This window comes from Ranitomeya imitator, chromosome 1 (assembly GCF_032444005.1).
Source record: "Ranitomeya imitator isolate aRanImi1 chromosome 1, aRanImi1.pri, whole genome shotgun sequence".
Classification (NCBI taxonomy): domain Eukaryota; kingdom Metazoa; phylum Chordata; class Amphibia; order Anura; family Dendrobatidae; genus Ranitomeya; species Ranitomeya imitator.
In genome coordinates, this window is record NC_091282.1 from 1065335507 (window position 1) to 1065355362 (window position 19856).

General features: G+C 45.7%; 1 protein-coding gene across 1 annotated transcript in view; it reads left to right on the forward strand.

Annotated features, from left to right (window-relative positions):
* Nucleotides 1-346: 346 nt before the first annotated feature.
* Nucleotides 347-19856, forward strand: part of TMA16 (translation machinery associated 16 homolog) — a 111070-nt gene continuing 91560 nt past the window's right edge. The window contains exon 1 of the mRNA XM_069744179.1: nt 347-473. Within this exon, the coding sequence (XP_069600280.1) occupies nt 372-473 (102 nt within the window). The 5' untranslated portion in view covers nt 347-371. The remainder of the gene's footprint in view (nt 474-19856) is intronic.

A 19856-nucleotide genomic window follows, 5' to 3' on the forward strand; every position in this document is an offset into this window, starting at 1 on the left:
CATAGTGTTTCCCATATAAACAGCTGCTGTAATCAGAAATAGCAACACTGTGATGCAGCGTCGGACCGGAGCATCTTGGGCCCACCAGAGAAAATCATTATTGGGGCCACTGTGCAGCTACCTAGAAATACAAGACCACCAATTGTGTGGTAAAACGCTAATATCAGGGTATAAATTATGTGATGCATCAGCTGAACCACAGGCGCAGTGAGGCCGGACTCCGCTCCCGACTCCTCCGGTGTCCTCTCCTCCGTGTGGCGGCTGCACAGTCCTCCGCGCACTCAGGCTCACACAGACAGGACGAGGACCCGCACAGCTCCTCCTACCCCACACGCTAGAGCTCGTCTCCGCCCACACACGTGACCGAGCACATGGCCGTGACGTCACGAAAGGTCCTCCAGCTGCGTGAGATCCTAGTTTTTTCCTCGAGAGTCGGTGCATCAGTTGGTATCGGCGATTGTGACGTCACAATGGTGAGTGCTCGATATATACCTGCACGGTGCAGCATCCCGGGAAATAACAATGTGCTTGTTTTATGTTGTAGTGGAGGCTTAGACCTCACGTGTCTGCTAAAGATAGGGGCTCACAATATCATACACGTGTCTGCGGTGGTAATGGAGGCATATACCATAGTGTACACCTGTCTGTGGTGGGAATGGAGGCATATACTATAGTGTACACCTGTCTGTGGTGGGAATGGAGGCATATACCATAGTGTACACCTGTCTGTGGTGGTAATGGAGGCATATACCATAGTGTACACCTGTCTGTGGTGGTAATGGAGGCTTATACTATAGTGTACACCTGTCTGTGGTGGGAATGGAGGCATATACCATAGTGTACACCTGTCTGTGGTGGTAATGGAGGCATATACCATAGTGTACACCTGTCTGTGGTGGTAATGGAGGCTTATACTATAGTGTACACCTGTCTGTGGTGGGAATGGAGGCATATACCATAGTGTACACCTGTCTGTGGTGGTAATGGAGGCATATACTATAGTGTACACCTGTCTGTGGTGGTAATGGAGGCATATACCATAGTGTACACCTGTCTGTGGTGGTAATGGAGGCTTATACTATAGTGTACACCTGTCTGTGGTGGGAATGGAGGCATATACCATAGTGTACACGTGTCTGTGGTGGTAATGGAGGCATATACTATAGTGTACACGTGTCTGTGGTGGTAATGGAGGCTTATACCATAGTGTACACCTGTCTGTGGTGGGAATGGAGGCATATACTATAGTGTACACCTGTCTGCGGTGGTAATGGAGGCATATACCATAGTGTACACCTGTCTGTGGTGGGAATGGAGGCATATACTATAGTGTACACCTGTCTGCGGTGGTAGTGGAGGCATATACTATAGTGTACACCTGTCTGTGGTGGGAATGGAGGCATATACCATAGTGTACACGTGTCTGTGGTGGTAATGGAGGCTTATACCATAGTGTACACCTGTCTGTGGTGGTAATGGAGGCATATACCATAGTGTACACCTGTCTGTGGTGGGAATGGAGGCATATACTATAGTGTACACATGTCTGCGGTGGTAATGGAGGCATATACCATAGTGTACACCTGTCTGTGGTGGTAATGGAGGCTTATACCATAGTGTACACCTGTCTGTGGTGGGAATGGAGGCATATACTATAGTGTACACCTGTCTGTGGTGGTAATGGAGGCTTATACCATAGTGTACACGTGTCTGTGGTGGTAATGGAGGCATATACTATAGTGTACACGTGTCTGTGGTGGTAATGGAGGCTTATACCATAGTGTACACCTGTCTGTGGTGGTAATGGAGGCTTATACCATAGTGTACACCTGTCTGTGGTGGGAATGGAGGCATATACTATAGTGTACACCTGTCTGTGGTGGTAATGGAGGCTTATACCATAGTGTACACGTGTCTGTGGTGGTAATGGAGGCTTATACCATAGTGTACACCTGTCTGTGGTGGGAATGGAGGCATATACTATAGTGTACACCTGTCTGTGGTGGGAATGGAGGCATATACTATAGTGTACACCTGTCTGTGGTGGTAATGGAGGCATATACTATAGTGTACACCTGTCTGTGGTGGTAGTGGAGGCATATACCATAGTGTACACCTGTCTGTGGTGGGAATGGAGGCATATACTATAGTGTACACCTGTCTGTGGTGGTAGTGGAGGCATATACCATAGTGTACACCTGTCTGTGGTGGGAATGGAGGCATATACCATAGTGTACACGTGTCTGTGGTGGTAATGGAGGCTTATACCATAGTGTACACCTGTCTGTGGTGGGAATGGAGGCATATACTATAGTGTACACCTGTCTGTGGTGGTAATGGAGGCTTATACTATAGTGTACACGTGTCTGCGGTGGTAATGGAGGCATATACTATAGTGTACACCTGTCTGCGGTGGTAGTGGAGGCATATACCATAGTGTACACCTGTCTGTGGTGGGAATGGAGGCATATACCATAGTGTACACGTGTCTGTGGTGGTAATGGAGGCTTATACCATAGTGTACACCTGTCTGTGGTGGGAATGGAGGCATATACTATAGTGTACACCTGTCTGTGGTGGGAATGGAGGCATATACTATAGTGTACACCTGTCTGTGGTGGTAATGGAGGCATATACTATAGTGTACACCTGTCTGTGGTGGTAGTGGAGGCATATACCATAGTGTACACCTGTCTGTGGTGGGAATGGAGGCATATACCATAGTGTACACGTGTCTGTGGTGGTAATGGAGGCTTATACCATAGTGTACACCTGTCTGTGGTGGGAATGGAGGCATATACTATAGTGTACACCTGTCTGTGGTGGTAATGGAGGCTTATACTATAGTGTACACGTGTCTGCGGTGGTAATGGAGGCATATACTATAGTGTACACCTGTCTGTGGTGGTAATGGAGGCTTATACTATAGTGTACACGTGTCTGCGGTGGTAATGGAGGCATATACTATAGTGTACACCTGTCTGCGGTGGTAATGGAGGCATATACCATAGTGTACACCTGTCTGTGGTGGTAATGGAGGCTTATATTATAGTGTACACGTGTCTGCGGTGGTAATGGAGGCATATACTATAGTGTACACGTGTCTGCGGTGGTAATGGAGGCATATACCATAGTGTACACCTGTCTGTGGTGGTAATGGAGGCATATACCATAGTGTACACCTGTCTGTGGTGGTAATGGAGGCTTATACCATAGTGTACACCTGTCTGTGGTGGTAATGGAGGCTTATACCATAGTGTACACGTGTCTGCGGTGGTAATGGAGGCATATACTATAGTGTACACCTGTCTGCGGTGGTAATGGAGGCATATACCATAGTGTACACCTGTCTGTGGTGGTAATGGAGGCTTATACTATAGTGTACACGTGTCTGCGGTGGTAATGGAGGCATATACTATAGTGTACACGTGTCTGCGGTGGTAATGGAGGCATATACTATAGTGTACACGTGTCTGCGGTGGTAATGGAGGCATATACTATAGTGTACACGTGTCTGTGGTGGTAATGGAGGCATATACCATAGTGTACACGTGTCTGTGGTGGTAATGGAGGCATATACCATAGTGTACACGTGTCTGTGGTGGTAATGGAGGCATATACCATAGTGTACACGTGTCTGTGGTGGTAATGGAGGCTTATACCATAGTGTACACCTGTCTGCGGTGGTAGTGGAGGCATATACTATAGTGTACACCTGTCTGTGGTGGTAGTGGAGGCATATACCATAGTGTACACCTGTCTGTGGTGGGAATGGAGGCATATACCATAGTGTACACCTGTCTGTGGTGGTAGTGGAGGCATATACCATAGTGTACACGTGTCTGTGGTGGTAATGGAGGCTTATACCATAGTGTACACCTGTCTGCGGTGGTAATGGAGGCATATACCATAGTGTACACCTGTCTGTGGTGGTAATGGAGGCTTATACTATAGTGTACACGTGTCTGCGGTGGTAATGGAGGCATATACTATAGTGTACACGTGTCTGCGGTGGTAATGGAGGCATATACTATAGTGTACACGTGTCTGCGGTGGTAATGGAGGCATATACCATAGTGTACACGTGTCTGTGGTGGTAATGGAGGCATATACCATAGTGTACACGTGTCTGTGGTGGTAATGGAGGCATATACCATAGTGTACACGTGTCTGTGGTGGTAATGGAGGCATATACCATAGTGTACACGTGTCTGTGGTGGTAATGGAGGCATATACCATAGTGTACACGTGTCTGTGGTGGTAATGGAGGCATATACCATAGTGTACACCTGTCTGTGGTGGTAATGGAGGCATATACCATAGTGTACACCTGTCTGTGGTGGTAATGGAGGCATATACCATAGTGTACACCTGTCTGTGGTGGTAATGGAGGCATATACTATAGTGTACACGTGTCTGTGGTGGTAATGGAGGCATATACCATAGTGTACACCTGTCTGTGGTGGTAATGGAGGCATATACCATAGTGTACACCTGTCTGCGGTGGTAATGGAGGCATATACCATAGTGTACACGTGTCTGTGGTGGTAATGGAGGCATATACCATAGTGTTCAAGTGTCTGTGGTGGTAATGGAGGCATATACCATAGTGTACACGTGTCTGTGGTGGTAATGGAGGCTTATACCATAGTGTACACTTGTCTGTGGTGGTAATGGAGGCATATACCATAGTGCAGGGGTCCCCAACTCCAGTCCTCAAGGCCCACCAACAGGTCATGTTTTCAGGATTTCCTTTGCATTGCACAGGTGATGCAATTATTACCTGGGCAAGACTAAGGAAATCCTGAAAACATGACATGTTGGTGGGCCTTGAGGACTGGAGTTGGGGACCCCTGCCATAGTGTACACGTGTCTGTGGCGGTAATGGAGGCATATACCATAGTATAATCTAATGCTGTAGATAAGCCCGAGATGTACTGTAAGGCTTCTTTCACACTAGCGTCAGAATCTCCGACGCTAGACGCTAGATTCCGACGCTAGCGTTTAACGCATTGCACAATGGAGGCAGCGGATGCATTTCTCCGGCGCATCCGCTGCCCCATTGTAAGGTGCGGGGAGATGGGGGCGGAGTTCCGGCCGCGCATGCACGGTCGGAAAAAGCGGTCAGTCAGGAGCAAAAAACGTTACATGTAGCGTTTTTTGCTCCCGACGGTCCGCCAAAGCACGACGCATCCGTCGCTCGACGGATGCGACGTGTGGCAATCCGTCGCAAATGCGTCGTCAATGCAAGTCTATGGGGAAAAAACGCATCCTGCAAGCACTTTTGCAGGATGCGTTTTTTCTGCAAAACGACGCATTGTGACGGATTGCAGAAAACGCTAGTGTGAAAGTAGCCTAACCTGCAAAATAAGAAAAATAAGTTAGATTATACTCACCCAGTGGTGGTCCCGGTGCGGTCCTGTCCGATGGGCGTCATGGTCCGGTGCCTCTCATTATTATTATTTATTATTATAGCGCCATTTTTTCCATGGAGGGGTATACACAGTAAAATCAAGTACAGTAATTTTAAACAATACAGGTCACAACTGGTACAGGAGGAGAGAGGACCCTGCCCGCGAGTGCTCACAATCTACAAGGGATGGGTGATGATACAGTAGGCGAGGGTAGAGCTGGTCGTGCAACGGTTTGGTCGATGGTTGGTTACTGCAGGTTGTAGGCTTGTCGGAAGAGGTGAGTCTTTAGGTTCTTTTTGAAGGTTTCGATGGTAGGTGAGAGTCTGATGTGTTGTGGTAGAGAGCTCCAGAGTAGGGGTGATACGCGAGAGAAATCTTGCATGCGATTGTGGGAAGAGGAGATAAGAGGGGAGTAGAGAAGGAGATCTTGTGAGGATCGGAGGTTGCATGCAGGAAAGTACCTGGAGACAAGATCACAGATGTATGGAGGAGACAGGTTGTGGATGGCTTTGTATGTCATGGTTAGGCTTTTGTACTGGAGTCTCTGGGTTATGGGGAGCCAGTGAAGGGATTTACAGGGGGGCGGGAAACGAGGAATAGCGGGGGGACAGGTGGATTAGTTGGGCAGCAGAGTTTAGAATAGATTGGAGGGGTGCGAAAGTGTTAGAGGGGAGGCCACAGAGCAGGAGGTTACAGTAGTCGAAGCTGGAGATGATGAGGGCATGGACTAGGGTTTTTGCAGATTCTTGGTTTAGGAATGTACGGATCCGTGAAATATTTTTGAGTTGAAGGCGGCAGGAAGTGGAAAGGGCTTGGATATGCGGTTTGAAGGAGAGAACAGTGTCAAGGATTACCCCGAGGCAGCGAGCTTGTGGGACTGGGGAGAGTGGGCAGCCGTTTACTTTAATGGGTAGGTTTGTTGGGGGGGTAGCGTGAGATGGGGGAAAGATGATGAATTCTGTTTTGTCCATGTTAAGTTTTAGAAATCTAGCAGAGAAGAAGGATGAAATAGAGGACAGACATTGAGGGATTCTGGTTAGTACGGAGGTGATATCTGGTCCAGAGATGTAGATCTGTGTGTGATCAGCATAAAGATGCTACTGAAAACCGGGAGATTCTATGAGCTGTCCCAGGCCAAAGGTGTAAATGGAGAAGAGCAGTTGCCCTAGGACTGAACCTTTCAGGACTCTGACCGATAGGGGGCGAGGTGAGGAGGTTGTGTGTGAGTGGGAGACGCTGAATATCCGGTCTGTTAGGTATGACGAGATCCAGGATAGGGCCAAAAGGTGAGTTAGAGAGGTTAGATAGGGAGCAGAGGCGGGTGAAGATGAGGTCCAGTGTGTGACCATCTTTGTGAGTGGCTGCAGAAGACCATTGAGTGAGGCCGAAGGAGGAAGTGAGAGATAGAAGTTTAGTGGCAGCTGAGAGGGAAGTGTCAATGGGGATGTTGAAGTCGCCCATGATGATAGTGGGGATGTCCGCAGAAAGAAAATGAGCTAGGCAGATGGTAAAGTGGTCAAAGAAGGTGGTGGCTGGCCCTGGAGGGCGGTAAATGACAGCTAGTTGGAGGTTGGAGGGGGAGTAGATGCGCACAGAGTGCACCTCAAAGGAAGGGAGAGTAACAGAGGGTGGCAGTGGGATTGGGGTGAAGGAGCAGTTATTTGACAGGAGAAAACCAACTCCTCTGCCATGCTTGCTGCTGGGGCGGGAGTTGTGAGAAAGGTGGAAGCCACCATACGAAAGTGCAGCAGGAGAGGCAGTGAGCAAGGTTTCGGTGATGGCGAGGAAGGAAAGTTTGGTAGTAACAAAAAGATCATGGATGTAGGAAATCTTGTTGCAGACAGAGCGAGCGTTCCACAGAGCTCCTGTTAGTGGTACTGGGGAAATGGGGGCTGGGCGAATGGGTATACGGTTAGAGAGGTTACGGAAATTTGTGATGGAGCGTGGATGGGAGTTAGAACTGACTGTGGAGATGTGGTGAGGAGGACCAGGATTTGGAGAGATATCACCAGCAGTGAGAAGCAGCAGAGAATGTGTTAGCAGGTGGGAACAGGAGAGGGCATGAGGGGCTGTCTGTGCTTGGAGATAGAGGATTGTATGTTGAGGAATAGTTCTGAGGAGGTGAGATGGATGGGGAGGATTGAAGAAGAGATGAACAGTTCTGTACTAGGAGTAGGGATTAGGGGACTTAGCAGAAAGTGAAGGATTATAGGGGTGAAAGTGAAAACAAACAGAAACATTGTTTACAGTGACTGTGTCCAGTTACCTTCGGTTCCCTTCTGGTTCAATTCTGGTTCTCTGGTCTCTCTGACCTTTCCTGGCACCTGTACACTGCAGTATTTTGCTCTGCCCTCAGCATGGCAGACAAAGTATGCCTGCGCAGGAGTTGTGGCACAGATGATGACATCCACTTATAAAGATGGGAGGCGACGCCCATTGGACCGGGACCGCCCCTGGGTGATTACAATCTAACTTGTTTTTCTTATCTTTTAGGTTACATCAGGGGGCTTATCTACAGCATTACAGAATGCTGTAGATAAGCCCCTGATGCCGGCGGCCTTAGCTTATAGGCGAATTTTGGGGTGACAGATTCCCTTTAATATCTGAAGAATAAGACTATCTGTACATATCAGAAGCTAATACCTAAAGGCTTCTATACCCGGGCCTAGATAGTCATTGAAAGTCATCTGATTTCAACAAAACACGTTAAGCATCTTGTGTCTATGTGGGCCTCCAGGGATATAAGGAACAGGCTCCTAAGGCCTCTTTCACACTTCCGTCTTTCAGCTCCCGTCACAATCCGTCGATTTTTGAGAATGCAGGACCCTGCAAAAAAATTTACAGGATCCTGCATTTTCTCATAGACTTGTATTAGCGATGGATTGGGACGGATGGCCATCAGTTTCATCCGTCGTGCATTGGATCCTGTGTAAAAAAAAAAGGTCTGTCGGGCAGTGAAAACATTCAGAGGAACGTTTTTTCTGCACGTCGGAAAATCGGTCAGCGACGTATCCTGCGCTGCCCGTCACTGGCTACAATGGAAGCCTATGGGCGCAGGATGCGTTGCTGACTGTGAAAAGCAGGAATCCAGTGATGGGTCCCGTCTTTTCAAACTGAGCATGCGTGGAAGAATTTCCCGTCAGGGAAATTCTCTCTCGCTCGCTCTCTTTCTCTTTTTACTATTGATGCTGCCTATGCAGCATCAATAGTGACAAGATATAATGTTAAAAATAATTAAACAAATAAAAAATCGCAATATTCTCACCTACCGACATCCCGCGCAGCGTCACCGATGCTCCCGGCAGCTAGCGTTCCTAGCAATACATTGCGACTTCTCGCGAAATTTCGCAATGTATTACTAGAAAAGCTAGCTGCCGGAAGCATCGGTGCTCGGGACGGCGGTAGGTGAGAATACTGAGATTTTTTAAAAAAAATGTTTTAACCTGGTTTGTGTTGTGTATGCGTTTTCGCAGCGGAAAACCGTTGCGAAGACGCATACACAACAGGTGCACATAGCCTCGATGGGTCCGTCAGAAAGACGGGCCCAGTGCACACGTTTTCCACAATCTGCACAGTATCCGTCATTTCAACGTCTTGATGGATCCTGTGCAGATTTGGAAGACGGAAGTGTGAAAGTAGCCTTACCCTGTCAATTAGCTTCAATTGTTTATACACCTAACATACAGTTCGATTGAGTCTCTTTAATTTGTAGTGATTGGCTGGTTATCTTATTTGCTAGTAGTTCTCTACTCCACGTTAGCTGTTGTGGTAGCGGTTGTTCACTTTCTTAATATGGATTACTAGTCAATCAATATCAATTAGTGGCGGTCTGACACCCGGCACCCCCACCAACCAATATCCGCTCTGGCTAGGATCATAATGTACAGCATACATAGCAGTACAGCCCCGTACAAGGCTTAGTTGCTGTCGATGATAGCTACTAAGCTTCTATTCACTAAGCAGTGTTGGTCGGTGCTGGCGCAGTCCCACAGCATTGTTCCTTGATTTTCTGCCGGTGTCATGTAACTTGCTATGACAGCAACTAGTCATCTTAATCATACGTTATGAACAGAGACAGGCTGTGCGGTAAGTATGGGTTCAATGAACTGTACTGTTTCCAAAAACTGTGTTTTGAATATATATGTCTTAATACGGGCACTGTCAAGCAGTTTGCAAAGATTTTCCCAAATCTCAGAATTTAGAAAAAATAGATAATCTAGATAATCAAATACTCAGCACGGTGGCGCAGTGGTTAGCACCGCAGCCTTGCAGCGCTGGAGTCCTGGGTTCTAATCCCTCCCTGGACAACATCTGCAAACAGTTTGTATGTTCTCTCCGTGTTTGCATGGGTTTCCTCCAGGTACTCCGGTTTCCTCCCACATTCCAAAGACATACTGATAGGGAATTTAGATTGTGAGCCCCATCGGGGACAGCGATGATAATGTTTGCAAACTGTAAAGCGCTGGGGAATATGTTAGTGCTATATAAAAATAAAAATAAAATAAATAAATAAATACTCACCTCTCCTTGTTCCCCACAGCTCCGGTCACCTCAGTGTGTTCTGACTCTGCATTGCTCTAGAGTGCGCCATAGTGACGTCATGCTGCCTATTGCCATGAGACATCACAAAGAGTCAGAAGACGCTGAATATATCAGAGCTGCGGGGAATGGGGAGAAATGAGTATTTGAGGAGTGCCAGCGCTGGCACCGGGCTTTCCCCCCCTGTTCGTTCATGGTCACCCCCTCCAGCCGTTGTAAACTAAAAGAGCCACCTTGTGCAGCAGTAATGCTGCATTCTAACAAGGTGGCTCTTTTAGTTTTTGGTGCATTTATTCCAAAATAAAGCGTTTTATAACTTCTCCAAAATACCTGTCTGTAGCCAGGGAGGCAGGTCCTCACCCCCCTGCTTGAAACGCCACACTGCCGTCACTCAAATCTTCAGGGGCGCGCCAGTGCGGCCACCCACCTTGGGAATCCCAGCCCCGCAGTGTGTTATGCCTTATGCACAGTGCGGGGCTGGGATTCATAGGCAGGGCGGCCGCGCAGGCGCAGTCTGCAAGCCTGGATGTGACATCAGACGGCCAGAGCTCACTGCGCCTGCACCAGCCAGTACTACACAGCGCAGGCTCCGGATTTCATGCGAAAACAGCGCGGAGGGGGCCACGCCCCTGAAGATTTGAGTGACGGCAGTGTGGCGCTTCAAGCAGGGGGGTGAGGACCTGCCTTCCTGGCTAAAGACAGGTATTTTGGAGAAGTTTTAAAACGCTTTATTTTGGGAATAAATGCACCAAAAACTAAAAGAGCCACCTTGTTAGAATGCAGCATTACTGCTGCACAAGGTGGCTCTTCTAGTTTATAACGGCTGGAGGGGGTGACAGTGGCCCTTTAAACTTTGGATCTTTGTTGTTACTTAGAAATTTCTTCACGACTTGTTTTAAAAGAATCCCAAGTCCTTTTCTCAACAGCTTTAATTTTTGTTTCAAACACGTCATACTTCATGAGTATCCGAATAGTCGGACCCACAATAAAGCCTTCCTTCAGTTTTGTTTCAGACAGTCCCTGAAACTTGGTACACAGGTACTTAACCCTTTTACCCCCGGAGGTTGTTTGCATGTTAATGACCGGGCCAATTTTTACAATTCTGACCACTGTCCCTTTATGAGGTAATAACTCCAAAATGCTTCAACGGATCTTGGCAATTCTGAAATTACTTTCTCATGACATACTGTATTTCACGTTAGTGGTAAAATTTCTTCAATATTCACTACCGTTCAAAAGTTTATGGTCACTTAGAAATGTCCTTATTTTTGAAAGGAAAGCACCGTTTTTTCCAATGAAGCTAACATTAAATGATTCAGAAATACACTCTATACATACTTAACACTAGGACTACTGGACTCGTGACCCCGCCTAGAACTACTGAAAGGAGTCATTTTGACTCCTTGCTTGTTTTCGTTTATTTTTAGCGTTTCATTTGTAGTTATTTATTAATAATTATATTTTTTGTAATGTATTATTATTGTGAGATCCAACAGTAATGCTTTTGATTGTTTTTTTTCTGCTTTTCTTATTTTTCTACAGAAAATAACAATAATTATAATAGACGTTTTTCAAACATTTTTTTTTATTCAAGTGCACACATATAAACAACAACTGAAGAACAAAAAGCAGAGAAAATGTAGGTGGAGGAGTATAAAAATGAAAATATGGCGCAGAATTCACCTTCTAAACATTTGGTGTTTCGCATTTTAGGCATTGCCTTTGATTTATGGCAGTACATTGCCCACACAAAGACTTACCACAAGTCTTAAGGCCCCGTCACACATAGCGAGATCGCTGCTGAGTCACAAGTTTTGTGACGCAACAGCGATCTCATTAGCGATCTCGCTATGTGTGACACGTACCAGCGATCAGGCCCCTGCTGTGAGATCGCTGGTCGTGTCGGAATGGCCTGGGCCATTTTTTGATCGTTGAGGTCCCGCTGACATCGCTGAATCGGCGTGTGTGACGCCGATTCAGCGATGTCTTCGCTGGTAACCAGGGTAAACATCGGGTAACTAAGCGCAGGGCCGCGCTTAGTAACCCGATGTTTACCCTGGTTACCATCCTAAAAGTAAAAAAACAAACGCTACATACTTACCTATCGCTGTCTGTCCTCGGCGCTCAGCTTCTCTGGTCTGGCTGTTAGCGCCGGGCAGCCGGAAAGCAGAGCGGTGACGTCACCGCTCTGCTTTCCGGCCGCTGTGCTCACAGCCAGACTAGAGAAGCAGAGCACCGAGGACAGACAGCGATAGGTAAGTATGTAGCGTTTTTTTTTTTTACTTTAACGATGGTAACCAGGGTAAACATCGGGTTACTAAGCGCGGCCCTGCGCTTAGTTACCCGATGTTTACCCTGGTTACCGGGGACCTCGGGATCGTTGGTCGCTGGAGAGCTGTCTGTGTGACAGCTCTCCAGCGACCAAACAGCGACGCTGCAGCGATCCGGATCGTTGTCGGTATCGCTGCAGCGTCGCTATGTGTGACGGGGCCTTTACAATTGCCGACAGATCTATTTTTCTTGCACTTTTCTTTGATCTGGCAAAATTTTGTTTGAACCATCACTTCTGAACATGTAGAAACTTGGGACGTGGAACCCTTTTCCCTATCTGTGACATAAGGACCACTCAACTCTCTCACAAGCGTTTGCAAAAATGCCTTGCGTGACATTTTTTGGTGGGTAATCTCCTTGAATATTATACATGCATTTATACCCGCAAAGTCTAAGGCATTTTCAAATGCTTGAACAGGCCATCTCCTTGTGGATGTTCGTGTGGTATATTTTCGTGCCATCTGATCCACTACATCTACTCCATATTTTGTTTCATTGTAAAACTTTACCGTTTCTGGAGTTTTTTTAGCGGAATCAGACGCAACAACAACATCTGGATGGACGGAACTCAAAATGACAACATTTTTGTTGGGCTTTCCTTGATATACTGTAAGTGTAAAATTGTCTTCATTTCTAAACACTTTAGTGTTGTACAATTCCTCTTTCATGGATTTTATTTCTTTAGGCACTTCTCGCCTTATCTTATTCAGTGTTCCCACGATGGTTGTTCCTTTGCTTTTTAGCTGTTTAGCTAATTTTAATGAAGTAAAATAATTATCGGTTGTAACATTGCGACCTTTTTTCAAAAACGGGTCCAATAACTTCATTACCACATGGTCAGCTAAACGGTCCTCAGCACGGCGTGTGTCATCTTTGCCTAGATAAGGGAAGCCATTTGCCAGATATTTGCTCTCCTTATCAACAGCTAGCCAATATTTGTAGCCATATTTATCTGGTTTGGAACGCATGTACTGCGTGAATGGACACCTAGTTTTGCTTGGGAAAAGTTGCTCATCCACCGTTATGTATGGGCCAGGTTTGTAACACGCAATACAATTTTCAATAAACCTGTCCCACACAGTAGAAAATAGAGCAAACTTGTCCGTTTGCAGTCTCTCCGATCGAGTAGATTTCTCATCAAATCTGAGAAACCTCATAATTTCAACAAAGCGGTCCCTAGACATTGTCGCTTTGCAAAACGGTATTCCCCAGTCATTACACCAAATACTGCTAATCGAGTGACGGTTCGTGCCAGATATTCCACGAGCATAGAATATCGCAATGAATGCATCTAGCTCCTCATCAGATAGAGTAAACTGTAAATTATTGTACCTGCATGCTTCTGCAAGCGTACAGTTCTTTATATGTGTCAATATATATGAATCAAAAAATAAACGCCATGCGCTCAAAGGACTATCGATAATGATATTTCTTCTGGCGTATCCTGTACGGCCAGGTGCTTCTCAAAGAATATTTTGGCTGTCACGCCTACCAGGCAAGTGTTGTCCAATTTCAACAGGTTTCCATTGAATACCATCCGCTGAAACTAGTATTCCTTCAGATTCGCCTTCTCTGGTGTTTGTTGTTGCATTACCTTCGCCGCCATCGTTATCTGTTGTTCTTTCATTTCTGGGACGTTTTGCTGATTTTTTTCTGTCCACGACCAGGAGGATGGTCACGAGGCAACATAACTGCATGAGCCCGATCCCCAGTTGATGTGCTTGGAATATCTGGAAAAAAGTTGATGAATATTTAGAATTTTTGTTTTGTAAGGGTCCGTGCACACTGGCTGGATTAGCGGCGGAATATCCGACCGGATATTCTCACCACAATCCGGCCCGTACCTGCCCGCTCAGGTACAGAGCGGAGTTTCATACCTGAAGCCGTGCTCGCGCGTAAGCAAGCGCTGCTCTGTCCCTGACAGCGGCTCCAGCCCGGGGTTCGGAGCGGAGCTTCAGGCATGAGCGGGCAGGTACGGCCTGTATTGCGGCAAGAATATCCAGATGGCTATTCAGCCAGAATTCTGCTAGTGTGCCCAGGCCCTAACTCAGTGTGTGGAAGAACAAATAAATACACATAACTACTTACCTTCTGGATTTGTTCCTTCTGAGTCTTCAGATTCACTTGATATGTTCTGAAGAATGAAATCTTCATCACTGTCAGAATCAAAAACATGTTCCTGCAATTCGGATTCCGATTCATCCTCCGGTATGGATTGCAAAGTAGCCAGAATATCCTGAGGCTTTATCAAACGTCTTCTCTCCATATTCCTCACAAATTCCATAATTCTATATAGTTCCCTGCTGAAAAATAGAAATGAAATGAAAACTAAAAGAAATAATAACTGTTCTGCCACCTTCAAAAGTAGGTGGGCTGAATCAGTTGACAGACAGCTAAACTATTTCATAACAATTCATACCTGTATGAGTCTTCAGAGCTCGTATGTCTGCGTCTGTTCTCTTTGTCTCTTCAGCTGAACTGAAAGTAAAGTTACTATCCAGAATACTGTCTCCTGCTAGGACCTTAGAAAAACACCACCCTTCATTAGCATAAGATAAGAGCCTAGAGTAAACAAGCTATTTTGTTCAGCATTACACAGTAATACAAGCAGGTAAAACACAAGGAAAATGTGAAAAGTTGACATGTAAATTGAACTACATCTATATGAACATCAGGGTAAATAAGACAGAGTGAAAAAATTATGCACAAAACTTTATAGCAACATTTAGTGACAAAAGGACCTCAAAATATAGTAGGGAGTCAAAATGACTCCCTTCAGTAGTTCTTGGTAAATTTTGAAAAAAACGCGCAAATTTTTTACCAAAATTATTTATTCTCACAAAATCTTTTTTCACATCATATTTGAGGAAAAGTCACCGAGTTTCAAGCCGGAATTCTGAAAAATGTAGTCACAGAAGAGAAATAAAAAACGAAAGGAGTCAAAATGACTCCATCAGTAGTTCTAGTGTTAACCCCTTCATGACCCAGCCTATTTTGACCTTAATGACCTGGCCGTTTTTTGCAGTTCTGACCAGTGTCCCTTTATGAGGTAATAACTCAGGAACGCTTCAACGAATCCTAGCGCTTCTGAGATTGTTTTTTCGTGACATATTGGGCTTCATGTTAGTGGTAAATTTAGGTCGATAATTTGTGCATTTATTTGTGGGAAAAAATGGAAATTTGGCAAAAATTTTGAATATTTCGTAATTTTCTAATTTTGAATGTTTATTCTGTTAAATGAGAGAGTTATGTGACACAAAATAGTTACTTTACATCAGCGCAATTTTGGAAACAAAATTTTTTTTGCTAGGAAGTTATAAGGGTTAAAAGTTGACCAGCGATTTCTCATTTTTACAGCAAAATTTACAAAACCATTTTTTTTAGGGACCACCTCACATTTGAAGTCAGTTTCAGGGGTCTATATGGCTGAAAATACCCAAAAGTGACACCATTCTAAAAACTGCACCCGTCAAGGTGCTCAAAACCACATTCAAGATGTTTATTAACCCTTCAGGTGCTTCACAGCAGCAGAAGCAACATAGAAGGAAAAAATGAACATTTAACTTTTTAGTCACAAAAATGATCTTTTAGCAACATTTTTTTTTATTTTCCGAAGGGTAAAAAGAGAAACTGGACCCCAAAAGTTATTGTACAATTTGTCCTGAGTACGCCGATACCCCATATGTGGGGGGGAACTACTCTTTGGGCGCACGACAGGGCTCCGAAGGGAAGGAGCGCCATTTGACTTTTTCAATGAAAAATTGGCTCCAATCTTTAGCGGACACCATGTCGCGTTTGGAGAGCCCCTGTGTGCCTAAACATTGGAGCTCCCCCATAAGTGACCCCATTTTGGAAACTAGACCCCCCAAGGAAGTTATCTAGATGCATAGTGAGCACTTTGAACCCCCAGGTGCTTCACAAATTGATCCGTAAAAATGAAAAATTACTTTTTTTTTCACAAAATTCTTTTAGCCTCAATTTGTTCATTTCCACATGGGCAACACGATAAAATGGATCCTAAAATATATTGGGCAATTTCTCCTGAGTACAGTGATACCTTACATGTGGGGGTAAACCACTGTTTGGGCACACGGTCGGGCTTGGAAGGGAAGGAGCGCCATTTGACTTTTTGAATGAAAAATTAGCTACAATCGTTAGCGGACACCATGTCACGTTTGGAGAGCCCCTGTGTGCCTAAACATTTGAGCTCCCCCACATGTGATCCCATTTTGGAAACTAGACCTCCCATGGAACTAAACTATATGTGTGGTGACCACTTTAAACCCCCAAGTGCTTCACAGAAGTTTATAACGCAGAGCCGTGAAAATAAAATTTTTCTTTCCTCAAAAATGATGTTTTAGCAAGCAATTTTTTATTTTCACAAGGGTAACAGAATAAATTGGACCCCAATAATTGTTGCCCAGTTTGTCCTGAGTACGCTGATACCCCATATGTGGGGGGTAAACCACTGACTGGGCACACGTCGGGGCTCGGGAGGGAAGTAGTGGCGTTTTGAAATGCAGACTTTGATGGAATGGTCTGCGGGCGTCACGTTGCATTTGCAGAGCCCCTGATGTGCCTAAACAGTAAAAAAAAAACTACAAGCGACCCTATTTTGAAAACTAGACCCCCAAAGTAACTTATCTAGATATGTGGTGAGCACTTTGAACTTCCAAGTGCTTCACAGAAGTTTACAACGCAGAGCTGTGAAAATAAAACAATAATTTTTCTTTCCTCAAAAATGATGTTTTAGCAAGCAGTTTTTTATTTTCACAAGGGTAGCAGGAGAAATTGGGCCCCAATAGTTGTTGCCCAGTTTGTCCCGAGTATGCTGGTACCCCATATGTGGGGGTAAACCACAGTTTTGGGGCACGTCGGGGCTCGGAAGGGAGGGAGCACCATTTGACTTTTTGAACGCAAGATTGGCTGGAATCAATGGTGGCGCCATGTTGCGTTTGGAGACCCCTGATGTGCCTAAACAGTGGAAACCCCTCAATTCTACCTCCAACACTAACCCCAACACACCCCTAACCCTAATCCCAACTGTAGCCATAACCCTAATCACAAACATTCAAGAAAAGAGGAGGGGGGAGAGGAAAAGTTAGGAGCTTGACACGCCAAGATATGCATCTGTAAGTTGTTGCAAATGAATGTAACTGGTGGGTGCAGTACCTGCTGGTGATTTCAGCTGAAGTAGAAGAAAGGAAAAGGGAATATCCAGCCCATCCATCCAGTGTAAGTAAAATATCCAAAATTTATTGAAGCATTTTAAAAAACAATATTAAAACAGAGAGAGGGAGACTCTCTCTGTCTGACGTGTTTCTGGCGCACCACGGCGCTCTTAGTCATTGCAGCATCGGCCATGGCTGGATTGTAATATTTCACCAGTTTTTTTAGGTGAAATATTACAAATCGCTCTGATTGGCAGTTTCACTTTCAACAGCCAATCAGAGCGATCGTAGCCACGGGGGGGTGAAACCACCACTCCCCCTGTCCCTGCAGATCGGGTGAAATTGGAGTTAACCCTTTCACCCGATCTGCAGGGACGCGATCTTTCCATGACGCCACATAGGCGTCACAGGTCGATTGCCACCGACTTTCATGACGCTAACGTGGCGTCAAAGGTCCGGAAGGGGTTAATGTGGTAAATGACTATTCTAGCTGCAAACGTCTGGTTTGGAATGCAATATCTTCATAGGTGTATAGAGCCCATTTCCAACAACCATCACTCCAGTGTTCTTATGGTACTTTGTGTTTGCTATTTGTGTAAGAAGGCTAATGGATGGTTAGAATACCCTTGAAAACCCTTGTGCAAGTATGTTAGTACAGCTGAAAAAAGTTTGGTTGAATAGAGAACCTATAAACCTGACCTTCCTTTGAGCTAGTTGAGGATCTGGAGCATTACATTCGTTGGTTCCATTAAACTCTCAAAATGGCCAGAAAAAAAGAACTTTTATGTGAAACTCAACAGTCTATTCTTGTTCTTAGAAACGAAGGCTATTCCATGTGAGAAATTGCCAAGAAACTGAAGATTTCCTACAATGGTGTGTACTACTCCCTTCAGAGGAGAGCACAAACAGACTCTAACCAGGGTAGAAAGAGTAGTGGGAGGCCCCGCTGCACAACTAAGCAACAAGACAAGTACAGTAGAGTCTGTAGTTTGAGAAATCGACGCCTCACAGGTCCTCAACTGGCAGCTTCATTAAATAGTACACGCAAAATGCCAGTGTGAACGTCTACAGTGAAGAGGCGCCTCTGGGATGCTGGCCTTCAGGGCAGAGTGGCAAGGAAAAAGCCATATCTGAGACTGGCTAATAAGAGGAAAAGATTAATATGGGCAAAAGAACACAGACATTGGACAGAGGAAGATTGGAAAAAAGTGTTTTGGACTGACAAATCCGAGTTTGAGGTGTTTGGATCACACAGAAGAACATTTGTGAGACGCAGAACAACTGAAAAGATGCTGGAAGAGTGCCTAACGCCATCTGTCAAGCATGGTGGAGGTAAAGCGATGGTCTGGGGTTGCTTTGGTAAAGTGTGAGATTTGTATAAGGTAAAAGGGATATTGAATAAGGAAGGCTATCACTCCATTTTGCAATGCCATGCCATACCCTATGGACAGCGCTTGATTGGAGCCAGTTTCATCCTACAACAGGACAATGACCCAAAGCACACCTCCAAATTATACAAGAACTATTTAGGGAAGAAGCAGGCAGCTGGTATTCTATCTGTAATGGAGTGGACAGCACAGTCACCAGATCTCAACCCCATCGAGCTGTTGTGGGAGCAGCTTGACCGTATGGTACACAAAAAGTGCCCATCAAACCAAACCAACTTGTGGGAGGGGCTTCTGGAAGCATGTGGTGAAATTTCTCCAGATTACCTCAAGCAAATTAACTGCTAGAATGCCAAATGTCTGCAATGCTGTAATTGGGAGCATTCTTTGACGATAGCAAAGTTTGAAAGAGAAAATTATTATTTCAACTAAAAATCTTTTTTTTGAACCTTGTCAATGTCTGGACTAGATTTTCAATTCATTTGGCAGCTCATTTCATTAACCCCTTCCCGACCCATGACGCCACGTAGGCGTCATGAAAGTCGGTGCCAATCCGACCCATGACGCCTATGTGGCGTCATGGAAAGATCGCGTCCCTGCAAGATCGGGTGAAAGGGTTAACTCCCATTTCACCCGATCTGCAGGGACAGGGGGAGTGGTAGTTTAGCCCAGGGGGGGTGGCTTCACCCCCAACCGTGGCTACGATCGCTCTGATTGGCTGTTGAAAAGGAAACTGCCAATCAGAGCGATTTGTAATATTTCACCTATTAAAACTGGTGAAATACTACAATCCAGCCATGGCCGATGCTGCAATATCATCGGCCATGGCTGGAAACACTAATGTGCCCCCACCACACCGATTGCCCCCCCAGTCCTCCGATCAGTCCTATGCACCGCTCCGTCCTGTGCTCCACCCCCCCGTGCTCCGATCCACCCCCCCGTGCATCATCCACCCCACCCGTGCTCCGATCCACCCCCCCCGTGCTCCGTTCCACCCCCCCGCGCTCCGATCCCAC